This window comes from Sander vitreus, chromosome 10 (genome assembly GCF_031162955.1).
Source record: "Sander vitreus isolate 19-12246 chromosome 10, sanVit1, whole genome shotgun sequence".
Taxonomy (NCBI): domain Eukaryota; kingdom Metazoa; phylum Chordata; class Actinopteri; order Perciformes; family Percidae; genus Sander; species Sander vitreus.
The window spans coordinates 32,394,847-32,410,439 of NC_135864.1; the positions used below are offsets into that span (position 1 = coordinate 32,394,847).

General features: G+C 44.0%; 1 protein-coding gene across 1 annotated transcript in view; it reads right to left on the reverse strand.

Moving 5' to 3' along the window:
• Window positions 1–15,091, reverse strand: part of gpc4 (glypican 4) — a 32,268-nt gene extending 17,177 nt beyond the window's left edge. Inside the window, exon 1 of the mRNA XM_078261179.1 lies at window positions 14,292–15,091. Within this exon, the coding sequence (XP_078117305.1) occupies window positions 14,292–14,448 (157 nt within the window). The 5' untranslated portion in view covers window positions 14,449–15,091. The remainder of the gene's footprint in view (window positions 1–14,291) is intronic.
• Window positions 15,092–15,593: the final 502 nt, after the last annotated feature.

A 15,593-nucleotide genomic window follows, 5' to 3' on the forward strand; every position in this document is an offset into this window, starting at 1 on the left:
CCCAAAGGGAACAACTAAAGCAAAAGAATATTTGCTTAGACACTCAGTAACATCCAAAAATAACAGGATTTACTTCTGGGAGGAAGCCTCTCAGTAGCGGTGAACTCGGGAAATGTTAGCACCACTAGTGACACAAGAGATTTACTCCACTTAGAACAATGCTCGCCATCCTTTTATGAGGCAGGAAGTTTTGGTTTAGGGGAGTACTCTTCCCTGGTGACTATTTCCAGCTCCCAGCCAGCCACGGGGCTTTGGATAATGTCTGTGTAAAATGAGGTTTCCTTAAATAAATCAGGAATTAAAATCTCTTCCACAAAACAGCTGTCAAAACACCAATCTGCCAAAACGTACTTGTCAGATGGCATGACTGCGATGAGATAGAATGGCGTGTCTGCTGCTGCACGGCACGAGGCAAAGCAGAACTCGTTACAATCTCCATGTCTCATCAACTGCTTTGCAGGCGTACTTCGCTGCCACAGACAAACTCTAAATGCAGACTATTTGTCATTCAGAGGGAGAAATTGTCACATTAAAAATGTTTATCCGTGCTAAATCCTCCACATTTTGTCCAACATGTTAATTATTTTCTAAAAAGGCAGGCGCACAATCTCACAAACAAAGCACACACTGGGATCTGTAAATCTGAGCCCTGTGCCACCATAAGTCCATTTCTGATTGCTAAACCAGTCTGGGCCTCTGGCCAATTAAAACTCTCCATTTGTGAACATTCCAAAACGCTGTCATCCATGAATATTTACCCAGAAGCCCCTGGGGAGATTCCACAACATTGCCCTGGCCTCTCGCTCTGTCTGTTTCCCTCTCCCGTCCCGGCCCTGCATCTCCGGCTTTGTCTCCCCACACAAAAGCTCCCTGCCTACACCACTTCCCAGGTCACTGCTTTGTCAGGGTTTCAACTCGCTCCTGAACTTCCCCGAGTATATTCAACAAGTCAGAAACCAAATTCCAACCCCTGGGCCAGTTCTTAAGAGTTCACCTGCTGCTCAAAAATATATATGGAGCCTCTCGTAGTCAAAGAAAAATTTGGAGGACTGCGTGTGGCTCTCTGACCTCTTGTTGTGTATGTGGCATGAAATTATTTTAATAACAGGGGTGGAAAGTTGGGAGGAAGTCTGAGGCTGTTGATTCAACTGTGCTGGGCTAGGTTAGTGTTAGGTAAAAAAAAAAATGAGAAGAACTACAGCTCACCACCTAGGAAATGAAGGACACACTTGAAGAACACTATTCTGTAGAGAATATTTGGTGAAAACACAAAAAGTGAGAGTTAAAGTGACAAAAGGGAAATTAGGTGAGAGAGAGACCAAAGTGGAAGTTATTCTGCTTTCTGTGTTAATTCAGTCATAAATGCCATAAACTAAAGTGGACATGGGACACAGTACAACATGGTATTCTTACTTGACAAACATTTGGCCTAAATTGTGGTGCATTGAGGTCTGCAAGAGGTCAAGGAATACACCGACATAGCAGCGAAGAAACGGGACCATAAAAAATTAAAATGTCAAACAGCCCGACACTTGTGCAAGTTCTGTCTCTATGGAGAAAAGCTGGAGGCCGTGATTCATGTTAACATAGTTAAGGGGAATTTATACTTCAAACTGCAGTGGTTTGTTGTTTGGGAAGGGACTGAATTTGGGCCACTTTCATAGCGTGCTCCACACAAACTTTCTGCAACTTGTTTGACTTCCTTCTGGTAAATACAGCAACCACTGGTGATTGGCTGGACTGCCATTCAGATATTAAGACCTGCGCAAGCCTCACCTCACCGCCAGGTGGTTTTAACATAAGTGCCTATGTGAAATATTGTATGGACTACAGATTCATACGTAAAGGAAAACACAATACACTTTCCAGTTCCTACCATCGCTCTGCTGGGAATCTTTTCTCAACATCTATCAGAGGGAGTTGCAGGTGATTCATGTGAACAGCTGGTCTTACCCCTTTCCACGTCTTTCTTTCACGTTATGTGCCTTTTGATGAGTCGCAGAGTTGCAGTGTTTGATCTAGTGCTTTTACTACACCTTGACACTTTAGCCCGGTCCTTGTGCGTGCGTGTGTGTGTGCGCGCGTGGAGGAAATGTGAAGAGCGACTGTGTTATGTTTAAGATTTGCAGAGACAGGCAGAGGTTTTGCAGACAAATGGAGAGGACAAGTTACAGCAGAGCGTGATTATCACAAGGGAAGAGAAGAGGAGGGGGGAAAAAAAGACACAAAAGACCTTCCTGGTATGTCCCTCTACACCAGCCCTCCGTCTTTCCACTGACTCATGGCACACAAATGAAAACATACTTTAAAAAGGAGACGATGAAAAACACTTTACTTAAGGCCAAGGCCAAGTGCTTTACCATGGGACCCTGCGCAAACACTGTTGTGCTGTCAGAGAAATGGACTACTGTTGAGCTTACAAATAGGTCCTCTTTAAGATGTGCTTCACCCACTGCTCCAGGGGGCTGCATGCACTAGACTATCTGATGAGGCTTTACACTTTGTGGAAAAACTTTGCGTCATATGCATTTGCAAGTTTCACATAGCAAATCACGTCATCCCTTCCTCCAACTCCACATAAAAATAATTTAAAAAATCCCTAACTTTGTTGAAAAATAAGAGCTTTTAAAAGACTTGACACACAAACAATACATTTCATCGTTGCCAGTAACAGCCAGCAAACCTCTCCTAAGGACAATGTTTATAACAGACATCCAAAAGCAGCTGAAGTCCACCAGATGTTGAGGCAGGACGGGGCCCGGCAAAGCCCCCCCAGGCAGAATGAGGTCAGGTACAAGATCGGGTTTCTGGAAGCTCAACGCTACAAAAGGGCAACAAAGATTCTGATATACCTGTTGGGCCTTACGAAACTGGACACCAGCAGAGGCGGTGGGAAGAGAACCAGTCATCGCCGACTGTCAAAGGGACTAGAAAGTCTAAACCTAAAAAAGGTACAATGGTCTAATGGGCCTCGGTCATCTAATGGGCCTCGGTCATGGATGGCTCAGTCCGTTCCTGATGATGTACTGAATGTGTCCATAAATCAAAGCTACTTGCCATTCCGATGATGTACAATATTGGTGAGCTGACTCGCTCTCCCACATAATGGCAAATTTTTCTGCCAGCTAAAACCACACTCAAAACACGCTGACCAAATGATTTGCAGCTTTGGAGCAATCATTTAACAAAGTATTTGATCCTCTCATCTGTTTTTTTTCCTCCCTCGCTTATTGGCTCTTAGCCAGCAGCGTGTCTGCCATTGTTTTCTTGGCGTTTTAAATTTGAGTTTTGACGACCTGCAACAAAAAAGGGAAATGAACAGAAATCAGCAAACGGGACGTGAAACTGTTTTTTATGCGTACACATATCCCACAAGGCCTAAACAGTGGAGCTGTAGCTAAAAAGAAGACGTGCCAATAAAATGACTTTAGTGGACAGTGGGTAAAATCCATCTTACAACAACAGATCTCTCTATACAGGATACACAGGTTCTGCAGTTCAAATTCAACAAGACAACCATTGTCATGGCACCAACTTGCCAGTCAAATTCACAGAGCTATGTGAAGCAGCCAAAGACCTGCCCAGGGCTTTTTGTTTGACAGAAGAAAGGAATTCTGTAGAGCAAGGAAGAAGAAGAAAAAAAACTATCTCAAACATTATAATTTATATTAAAATAAATGCAAGAGCCAGCAGCACACAAGGGTATTAGGTAAATATTAGGAAACCTATTAAGCTGACTGCAGTTAGGAAAAGTGAGCTAAGTGCGAGTGACTGTCTCGTCAGTGGGAGTCTTGATGTAGGCCTTGGGAGTAATTAGCAGGGATTACAGCTCGCCTGGCCTGCACCCAGCATTGGGGTTTCAGCCCAAACACCCAGGCAAGACCCTGGCTTTGCTCCCTCACCGCTCTCCCTAACCACACGGGCCTCTGGTGAGTCGCACAAAACCTAATAACGATCACGACTATCAACACGGACATTCATCCCACTGCGGCTTCGTAGGAAATCAATTAACCTTGGTTGAGTTACACCTACATCATAACCGCACTCCCCCAATGGCAGCTACGAGGCGAGATGACTTCAGTGAGTGAGTGGAGCCTCGTTGTGTCAGGCTAGGGGGTTCACACTCCACCCCTGCAGGGATCAGAGCCTGCGGCCCTCTCGCCACACTCCTCACAGCTGGCCGAGTGTCACCAGCGCCGAGGTGATCAACACAAAGGAGACGCGCGGCGGCTCGAATATCAGACAAACCAAAAAATGACACCATCAAGCATCAAACTGCACAAAAGGACTTCAGCAGCCAAAAGAGCTGAGCGACAGAGACATAGCAAGGTGGGAGATGGGGAACCTAGAGGCATTGGTAGTGTACGAGTAGCCCATCTGTAATAAAACTCACTGTTAAACTGAACAGGGGTGCCCTGATCTGATTTTGGGCCCATACTGACATACTGAGACAACAGCTATGTGATTATTACTACTAGTGTGTTAACTGTTTTAATAAGCTATGTCACCAATCATCAAACACTTTGTATGTGAGCCAGATTTGAAAATACTCATGTTGTATGCATGATTTCATTTATTTATATATATATATATATATATATATATATATATATATATATATATATATATATATATATATATATAAATATAATGTGTCGCGAAAGACACATTTTTTGTGTTAGTTGACAGAAATTATCAGTAGAAAAATGCACTTTAAAATGATACTAATTTTTTAGTGGTGCCTTTTATAAATCAATTCAATTTTTTAAAAAGTATTTTAGCAGAATGCTGAAAGCAGCAGAAATGCAGAACTGAGTACAAGTAATATCGTTATCGCGATATTCAACAACATTATAGATATCTCATATCGTGCAGCCCTAGTGAAAACGTGTTATAGGTGCCTCCATAAAGGAGAATTCCAGCCAATTTTTACGTTACTCTTGATCGCTATAGCTACGCGAGTACTTTCGATAGAAAAAACCCCCGACCCGAATCAGTGCAGGTAACACGAAGAAGCTGCAGCTACGTACTACAAGCGTCCCCTGAGCTAAAATGGGGCGGTTGAGGCAAGTGCCTTTGTGCCTCTTAACAGACACAAAATGCAACCAATATGTCAGTGTCACATGAACAGGGCCCTTACTTGTCAACAAGATGCGTTTTCAACTCAGACATTGTTTAAATTCACCTACCCTGGTCCCTGTCTCGATCCTGCCGGTAGCTAGCTTGTCCTGCTAGCTGATAGCCGTTAGCTGCTAGCTGCCGTCTGGTGAGTGTATTCACAGGCTTCTGTGATAATCATCCCAATAACAATCCACGGAGCGGCGGTGGTGTTGCTATGTCCTCCAGTTACTGAAGGCTAGCTTTAGCTTGCACTTGGAGCAACAAGTTCATCTGCCTGTTTCCCCTCTGTCTGTCTCGTTCTTTCCAACTCTTGTGAGGCTAGTTCTTCGTCTGTATACTCGGGTTCGAATAAATAAGGATGACCATCAAACTCAAACGGCTCTTCCATAGTTACGTTACTCCAAGCTTCTTCCCTTGTAAACAACTCCGCTCTTCACACACTGCCGTTAACCTTTTCCTGCTACAACTGAATTCCCAGGAGACAGCGTGATGCTACAGCTAAGCTTCAGTAACGCTATTACTGTGCAAGCCACAGACATGTTTATCCCGTTTCCATGTAGTTACATAGTCACCGATATGGTCATAATCACTACAGTGCTTGATTACCTATTTTGAGGGGGAAATAATCTAAACCTTTTGCTGCGAAGGCATGATCTGTCCTATGCAGGACCTCCACCAGACCACTGGGCGCTCTGTGGATTGTTATAGGGATGATTATCGCAGAATACTGCCTGAATACACTCACCGGACAGCAGCTTGCAGCTAACAGCTATCAGGGCAAGCAAGCTACCGGCAGGATCGAGACAGGGACCAGGGTAGGTGAATTTAAACAATGTCTGAGTTGAAAACGCATCTTGTTGACACGTAAGGGCCCTGTTCATGTGGCACTGACATATTGATTGCATTTTGTGTCTGTTAAGAGGCACAAAGGCACTCGCCCCAACCGCCCCGTTTTAGCTCAGGGGACGCTTGTAGTACGTAGCTGCAGCTTCTCCGTGTTACCTGCACTGATTCGGGTCGGGGTTTTTTCTATCGAAAGTACTCGCGTAGCTATAGCGATCAAGATTAATGTAAAAATTGGCCGGAATTCTCCTTTAACATTTAGAAACGTATAACAAAGCTGTGTGTTAATAAGAGAAGGGGTCTAGTTTTGGCATGTGCCATCTAAAAGCCTTTTTGCACAGAGAAAACGACAAAGGTTAAAAGCAGAAACTAGACAAGAGAGGTAGATGGGCTGAATGAAGCAGGGCAGCAAAATACCAGTAAACCACCATTGATGGTGAAAAAGAGAGGAAATCACCCAGGGATGACGAAGAAAGGAAAGATTAGGAATGAAAGAAAACCTCCCAGAGGAGCTGCAAAGAGCGAGCAGGGGGAGAAGAAAATGAACTGATATGTCAGTCGGGACGGGGGGAGGGGGGGGGGGGGGGGAAAGACGGCCGGCTTCAACAGTGTGCAAACAAGACGTGTTAACAAGGAGTTTCACCACAAAAGTATGGAAAACCACAAAGCCAGATCAGGATTTCTCACAGTTTTCATCAGACAAGGACCCACACAGATCCACCATATGATATAGTCAAATTTAACTGTGGCCACATGCTTAAAATGTACTGTGGGTAGGGTTGGGTATTGTTTAGATACATACATTTACGGTAGCTAGCTAACGGTAGACTCCAGAGTGTGATATGTTTACGTCCGTTGCTGAGCAACAGAGGGAAAATATTTCCGTCGACACATTAAGTGGAACAGAAATGAGGAACCGAAATTTGCGTTCTAATCCGGTCCGATTCCTACCGGTTGCGTAGGATTCGGTATCCAACCTAACTGTGGGGAACTCTGGTTCAAACCTTATATACTGTGTTAAACAGACCCGTGTGCTCACAGGGGTTACTAAAAGGAGCAGGCTGTATGTACATGCCTGTATGACTGAGCGACGATGAGTCACAGTGCATGCATGCTTCCAGTTACCTCCCCAGATTCCCTAAGCCTGTGACACACACACACACACACACACACACACACACCTGCCTGGCCCACCATTTCTCCTGGATAGTCAGTTAAACTTGCCTTGGTACAAAACTCTTTCCTGTCAGTCAAATTCCCCCCCTCCCCCTTTCTCTGCGTGCCTCAGTCAGTCCCTCCAGCGCTCTTTGTTGCCGTGTGTTCCCAGCTCCGGGCTCCCTATGTGCGGGTCTTGGTGGTCCGGTGTGGAATGTGGTGAGGAGGGGGAAGGCAGGCCGGCCTAAAAGGGGGTGCTCAATTGTTCCCACACACAGCATCCACCCCCCACTGATCTGTCGCTCACTTGGCCATTTGGAGGGGGGGGGGGGAGGGCAAAGGATGCAGAGAGATGGAATTACGGACACAAAGTCGACACACTGCTATTGAATTGACGCTACACTTGGAGCATACTAAATGAGTGTATTATGGAAACTTAAGATTCCACAGACCTACATGTCAAAACAGAAGACTATACAAGCACTAAACCAGGTCTAGAATGACAAAATAATTTCATCCACTAGATTTGATCCGTGCAACAACAAAACCAGGTAGTTTTAGTACCATTCTTGAACTACTTCCTTGAACCGCCTACATTTTTTTTGTATGCTGTGATAAGCTGATTTGTTTTGGAGCGTCGATAAGGCAGCTGTTGCTGGCAGAGCAGAACGGGACACCAAAAGAGCCCTGATCTCAGAGCTGCTATGCTGCGATTGCAGGAAGTTGATAAGAGCGGCAAGATACCGCAGAGCTGGCAGACACGTGGAACGGTCCTCCCTCCCTCGCGCCTCTGGCCCCATCTGGACGCTGAAAGTCACAGCCAGGCTCCCTCCTGGGTCCACAAGACCTCAACCTCATGATACCTAAACTCAATTATCCTGAAGGCTCGCCAAACAGTTAAAGAGGAGATGTCACATATACAGGGCAGAGAGCAACAGGAACCATCACATTATCACTGATCTCCAAGGATACCACTAGCATGGAGAAACGACGACCAAATGCTCCCAATGTATCTTGTGATCACATTTCCTGAAACACTAGAACTTGCCAGATTTGGAAACCTTGAATTTAACATCATAATGCATATGCACTGCCCTTAAAATAAAAATAAAAAAACAATAGTCCTGCCCTTACATCACCATGTAAACCTGATGCAAGCTGAGATGATTGTGTTTAAATCCTACTAATAATATTGGCATGCCAAAACCCAGAAAACTTTCATTTTAACACATAAAGGCAAATGAGAGGAAGCGCTTGAACGGCTAGACTGTTTCAAATCAAGAAGCTGCAAAAGTCAATCCCATCACTCAGGAATGTTATCAGCGATTACTGTGTGTGCTTTGGCTTTAATGAGAGATGTTTATTTAAAGTCGGCATATTATGCTTTTCTGTATTTCCTGTCATATCTACGATGTTATGTCGGATTTTCATGTTCTAAATCCCTGTGAGCTAAAACGTTCAGATTTCCAACTGTTGCGAACGAGGCGGCAGAGGAGCGCAGATTCTGGTCTGGCCAATCAGAGCAGACTGGGCTCTTCCGGAAGGGGGGCTATAAGAGACAGGCGGAGGGTGAATACAGGTGCAGCAGCCATGGGCAGTATAAGAAAAATAAAGGGTTTTTTTCAACATTAAAGTGTGTAAACATGTTCTAGTACAAACACAAAATGCAAGTATTGCAAGTATCCTCAAAATGCTATATAACAGTTGCCCTTTAATCTCAACACACACACACACACACACACCTTGAGGCAAAGCGCGGCGCAGGTACACATCACCATAAACAGCTGGGCTAACTTCAGCATTGGATTCAGTTCGTAAGCTATATCCCCCTCTAACTGCGGACACATCTCCATGTCTTACTTCTCCTGGTGAGAGATCATGGTGTGTTTTTAATGTTGCATTACAGAGTTCGGGGAACTAAACCCAGAGGAGGAGTTTTCCCTCCATCACTCTCTCCCTCCCCTGCTTGCATGTGCCTCTTCTGGCTTCGTCCGGCTCGTCCAGCTGTTTTCTCATTGGTAGCGGCAACCAAAGCCAAAGTTGGTCCGCTATATCTACCTTGAAAGTCAAATAGATGTGCGCTTCTACATAGTTCTTTTGAATTTCATCCCCCAGTTAGACAAAATATGCTACCTTTTTACCAAAAAATAAAATATCAAAAACATTAAAAAACGGTTTGTGAACTTCCTGAATAACTTTACACAATCAACACCATCTTATATTTCTTTGGCCTTTTGCTATACATAATATGCCTTCAAGAAAGATTCTCTCTTGCTTCATATAACCCGATTACAAAGATGGATCTCAACATCTCGACTTCATGTGGCTACACAAGGGCCTTTTGATAAGATCCATGAGCAATATCAAGCCACTGGGTTCTCTTGACTTTCAAAGTGTGAGTGAATATCAGCTACAACATAAACTACTTTCTATCTGCATTTCAGCGGTTGCTTTGATGTACAGCTAATAAACAGGCAGGTTTTGGACTCCTGACCTCCCAGACTGCAAGAACGGGGAGGGGGGGGAAGCTGCGTGTTTAAATTGGGTTTCTGTAAGCAGCTCTGGGTCTTTCTGTGAGAATTTCCCATTTGGCAACAGAACTAGTGCAGAGACAGTTATTCTGTAATTTTCTAAAGCCAATTCTTTAAATTACTGGAAATTAAACTTCATCACAAAGTGCAGCACTGAAGTGATTCTTAATGATAAGACTTGCAAAGTGTTTCACATAAAACAAAGAGGGCTGTTTGAGTTTTATGGGGTTGACCTTGAGCGGCGGGTCTTTTATTAGTTAATTATTACAGGTGTTAAAATACCAGGCCACCGCTGAACAGAACACAGCCCCTCAAATATTGGCCTTTGAGCTATAAAAGCTCCTGCAGACTGTGTGTGCCCCAGTTCCCTGCTCTTATCTTATCTGCTGAATGTCATTGCAATAACACAACCAGTTATTTCCCAAACCGTAATGATGCAGGGCATGCAGCCAACAGCCAACTCTGCGTTCAGACTAAAAGTAACCCGCCGATTTGCCGCAGGGTGGTGCGGCGGTGGGAGTGTCACTGAAACGGCCCATTTGTCTGACATCCTGTTGTGTACTTGAACGCCCCAAATGTAGCACAAGTGGACTTTATGTTAGATCGCTTATAGAGCTTGTCGTTTCCGACCGCACTTGAAGGCAGCTTCATTTCACGGAGAAAGAAGAGAGACGGATCAACGGTGTTACACAAACTCCTGGGCAATCTGGGGCTTGTGTTTCGTGTTTTCAAACTCTCTTGTGGCAGCGATAGAGGCTGCGAAGTTTCCCGTTTACTGTACCAGATGCTCACACCGACTCACAAGTCTGATCGCGGGTTACACGATTGGCCACCGCAGCGTGACGTGGCGTTGTGTTTTTCCAAAAGTTGACACTGTACCAACTTATCGCTGCAGGCCGCAGCATTTTTTGCGTTCCCCCCTCGCGGCAAACCCTGCCGCAGCCTAACGCACTACCCCAAATTCAAAATGAACGCGAGACCTGCGTTTTTGCCGGCGCAGTCAGTCTGAGCGACGCCTAAAAGCAGCTACACACCGGGCCGATTATCGGCCGTTGGACAGTCTGGCGAGGTCAGTGACTCGAGTCTGTTCGGTGTGTTCCGTGCCGTTGTCCATTGGAGGAGCTGTCGGCCTTCATTTTGGCCGACCTGACATGCTCAGTCGGAGACAGGGCCGTCGGGACTCACTCGGAAATGGCGAGCGGGATGAGCGTGACTAAGCCTCTTAGAATCTGACGAAAATCTTTTAAAATGACCTTTGTGGATCTGGAGCAGTCCAACTGCCGGCCGTCTGGTTGGTGTGTAACTGCCTTAAGGGGGAAGGAGCCCTCACAATGCGAGGCTGCAGAATGTCTCGAGCTTACCGGGAGGCCAACGCACTGAGGTCATGCGCGCGTTGAGTTTCAGTCATAATGCACTGAACTGATTGTGAGCAGGGGACGTTCCTTGTGCTGAAGGGAGGGAAAACGACCCTCTTCTCTTTGATCTCTGCCATTGTTCCATACCTGCAGCATGACATCAAGCCTGACTGCCAGAGTAAACCAAAACAGATTTAGCTTGAAGAGCTGCAAAAAGAGGAAGCAGTGTCCAGTCAGATACCAATCAGGGCAGCATTAACTGTTCTGCTTTCAGGGGGAGCCTGAGAAGCTGGTGCATGTTGCAACTGTGCAAAAGCATCACATCAGATAGCTCTTAACAGTTTTCACAGTATCAAATATAACTGTTAAACACTACCCACTATTAGCAGGTAGGTTCAGACAGCAAAACCACCATTTACATCCTGTAAGATTACTGACATTATTCATCTGTCATCATTAGTGCTGCGAGCTTCATCCATTTCCCATTTAAGTGAGGTATTCAACCACAGGCCCTAAACAAATCGTCATCCGGCAGACAAGAAACTTGGATGTGAGGTCTTGAACTGCTTCCACGTGAGTGGTAAAAGATTGATACCATGGGATCGACAAGGAATTTCCTGACTGAGCCTGCTGTTCCTCTGTATCACTTCATTCTGTCTATGCCAAAGCAATTAGGGTTTCCATTTTAGTTTTACTGCATTAAAACATCTTTATTGAATCTCAAGTCTGGCTTCAGCTAAGCCCGTTGGTAATTTGAATGGTAACAAACATTCTTATATCCATGCTGCCAACAATAACACAAGATGTCTGTGGTTATAAAAGCCAAGTTTTGAATTCGGTGTCTCCAATAACATTCAGATTCCACCAATCTGATTTATGATGATGATGTATGAAAGGAGGTAAACATGTCAAAAAACTTCTTCTGTGACAACTGGCAAAGATACTGTATCATATTCAAAGTATGTCTCCTCTGCAACATAAGTCTGTTCTGATCACAACCACTAGTCTTATGTGGAACAAAATGATTTTCCTGCAACTTCTGCATTATGTATCGACTATTTCAACTTCTGCAGATGTTAGAAGTGAAAGAACTTCTCCCAATGAACTGCGTCTTTAATTATCAACTGTTGAAACTAAAATGGTGAGATATATATATATATATATATATATATGGCCTAACCCTTCTGCAACCTCACATCCAGCTCAATTTAAACACAGACCGTGTTATGATTAGGAGAGAATTCATGTTTGGAGTTCGACCCATTACAAAGTGTAGAAGTGATGCTCTGACAAACATGACTGAAGTTCAATCAGACTGCACATCTGGAGCCATTTCGCCTCAGCAACATGAAACATTTGAAGAGTGCAGGGCTTCTGTATCTGCTTTTATGCTTTCTGGAGACCCCCCCCCCAACTCTCTTTAATGACAGAAGACCTTGTTGCTTTCTAGAGATCAATTATCTCAGTCTCTTTTAGTGACAAAGAGCTGCTCATTGAGGCCGGCCCTGCCTAAGGCCCAGACATACACCAGGAATCTATTGTAAGGAAAAGGCACGTGTGTATAGCACACAAACCTGCACAATAAAAACGGCCTTCATTCAGATGCTTCTTTCAAAACCCAGAGATGCAAGACAATTAAGTTGGACCAATGCAGACATGTTGAGGTACTCTCAATGACATTTAGCATAACAAAGACATACAGGCAGAAAACAAAAAGACGTATAGACTTGTGTGAAACGCAGGAGAGAGAAAAAAGTTCTCTGCCCCTTTGACAGTTATGTCCAACTCAAATTCTAATGAGAGAAAAAGACAACATCCTCTTACTATGCAAAGTAAACGTATAAAGGACATAGGAACAATAAAAGGACACATACAAATTGGTCACCCTTCTCAGATGAAATAATGCTGTGAACGCATTGCCAAAATTAAACAGCGGATATGTTTAAGGTGAGAAAGTCCACAGAGAAAAAGAGAGAAGCTAATTATTAAGTCCATTGAGATGCATATGCATTAGGAAAAGACTTCAACAAGACACCAACATGACAGCAGCCATGCCTGAATAACCTACTTCTATCATTTTAAACAAGAACATCACGCTGAAGCCACTGCAAAACTGGCAACCAAACAGGACTGAATTTAGGGATTTGAATGTATGTGCGCATATTCATTTTAACCACCATATAAATGAAAGGGAAATGAGAGAAGGGTGGGATTTAAAGTATGCAGGGCGCAGTGGAATTTCAAACCCCAACCCCCTTCCCCTCAAGCCTTCACTGTAAAAGCCCCCCCACGTAAGTTTCCATCACTTGGGTTTAACTTATGATTAGCTAAATTGATTTGCCTTTTCACCTCTGTCTGTCCATTAACATAGCTGTTTCTATTTATTACCAGGCAGCCTTCATTGGCGCATAAAATTCTGTCATCAAATTAGACTATAGGCAGTTATAGAAATACAACATGTGCCTAAACAGAAAATGTTAAAACCACAAAATCACCAAGAGGGGGGGAATCCATAAGCCTTGTTCACAATGCACAGGAATGTTTACTTAATCACTGCAGGCTGCCTGCGCTTCACAACCATAGGAGTCTCTACTAAGGAAGCCTGGAAATAAACACAGGCCTGGCTTCTTTCAGTGGGGAGCACAGTCTGTGTGTTGATTATACGTCTTTATTGTTATGATTTACCTACAAGTATTTCCTAAATGATGACTATATTTACACACTGGAGCAGTGAAGTGCTTCACAGCCTGAAGAATCCCCCCCCCCCACCCCCAACTTAACAATGTACTGTAACTTTTAAGAGATGAAAAAAGCCCCATGTCTGCATGGTTAACCATGTTTCCATTTGACAGAAGCCCAAAACATCCATGTACAAAAGTGACAGTTTAACAGTTTGTTGTAGAGCCTTCTATTAATCTCTTTTTCATGTCTGTGATTTCTAAACGTTATTACATTTTATAAGATTTGGTCTTCAGGTCAACCATCTGGAAAACCGGTTTAGGTGAGTAATGAATGACTTGGAATAGCTGGCTTTCTCCCCTGTATTCAAGAAGCTAACAATGGTAAAGCAAAAACCTGTGAATTAATTCCATTGACCTTTATATTATGCTAACGCTGCTAGCTTAAGAAAAGTTCTCATTAGCCTAAGGGCCACCAGGGGACCTCTCTAGGACCCATGGGGGGTCCCCACTTTGGGAACCACTGCTTTGGGATACAGTATTCAAGTTTTTAAATAAAAAAAAAAAAATAAAAAAAAACGCCTAAAAGAAGAATACAAAACACTTACCGTTGACTCCTTTGTTGGGAACATCGTTAACGTTGAAGCCTTTGGAGCTATAAGCAGCACGAACTTCGTTGCAGTTTTTCAACTTTTGCTCCGCAGTCATCGACACAGAGAACACAACCAGCGTGCAAACTACACACAACACCAACAGCGTCTTCATGTTGTCAGTTAAAAACAAGAAACTACGAAGTTATCAGCACAAAAATCAAAATATATCGCTCAGGTGTGTGTAAGCTAGGACAAAGTTTCAGCGACTCCCACGCTGAGTTTCCTCATGGAGACGCGCTGATTTCTTCAGCTCAACAGATACTTCATTCACAGCAGCTCAGAGGCCACCTCTGAAACAACTTTGACGGAGGAGAAAAAAAAAACACCGAAAATAACCTTAAATAAATGCTCAAACGTCGTCCGCTTATAAGCACGGATATGTATGATAAATGTCGAGTTCCAGACTCAATCGAAAAAACGCGGAAAGGCGACAAAACTGTTTTAAAACATGTAAAAAAAAAAATAAAAAAAAGTTATTTAACTGCAAGGCAAGAATCTCAGAATCACACTGGTGCTTTACAGCTTCGACGAAAGTGTTGTAAACCACGGGAGGAGAGCAGACGGTGGAACAAAAGTTGCCGGAAAGGTGTTTTTCTTCTTTCTTCCTTTCTTTTTCTTGCTTTCTTTCCAAACTTTAGGAGGCCGTGGTTTCTGTAGGACAGGACACTGGACTGTACGCTAGTCGCACTGGGATCCAGATGCGAGCAGAAAAACCCTAGTGGACACCCAGGAGTGATTGCAAGTTCCGGGGACAAAGACCTGGAAAACAGGAACACCAGGGGTGGAGCATGGAGCAGGGACTTCAAAATATCTCTCTCTCTCTCTCTCTCTCTCTCTCTCTCTCTCTCTCTCTCTCTCTCTCTCTCTCTCTCTCTCTCTCTCTCTCTCTCTCTCTCTCTCTCTATAATGTCTAGGCTAGTGGAAACCAGCCTTAAAAAATCAGGACTGGAGCTGAGGGTGGAGCCACACATGGCATAGCCAGCCTATGGTCATAACATGAAGACTTATTATTGGTCCACATGACGTAAGGAAAAGAACACGAGATAACCAAAAGTCCTCGAAATCACAAATCTCTTCAAATGCAGACCCCCATTTGACCTGTGTGTTGAGAGAGCTCCCTTATCTGTGTTTACTGTCTGACTGGAGATAACCCATGAGATAAAAAGAATAATTTGAACTAAAGGTCTCTTGTGGACCCCTTGGAAGTACCCCAAGGACCATTAGGGGTCCCAAATCCCCCATGTTGAAAACCACTTA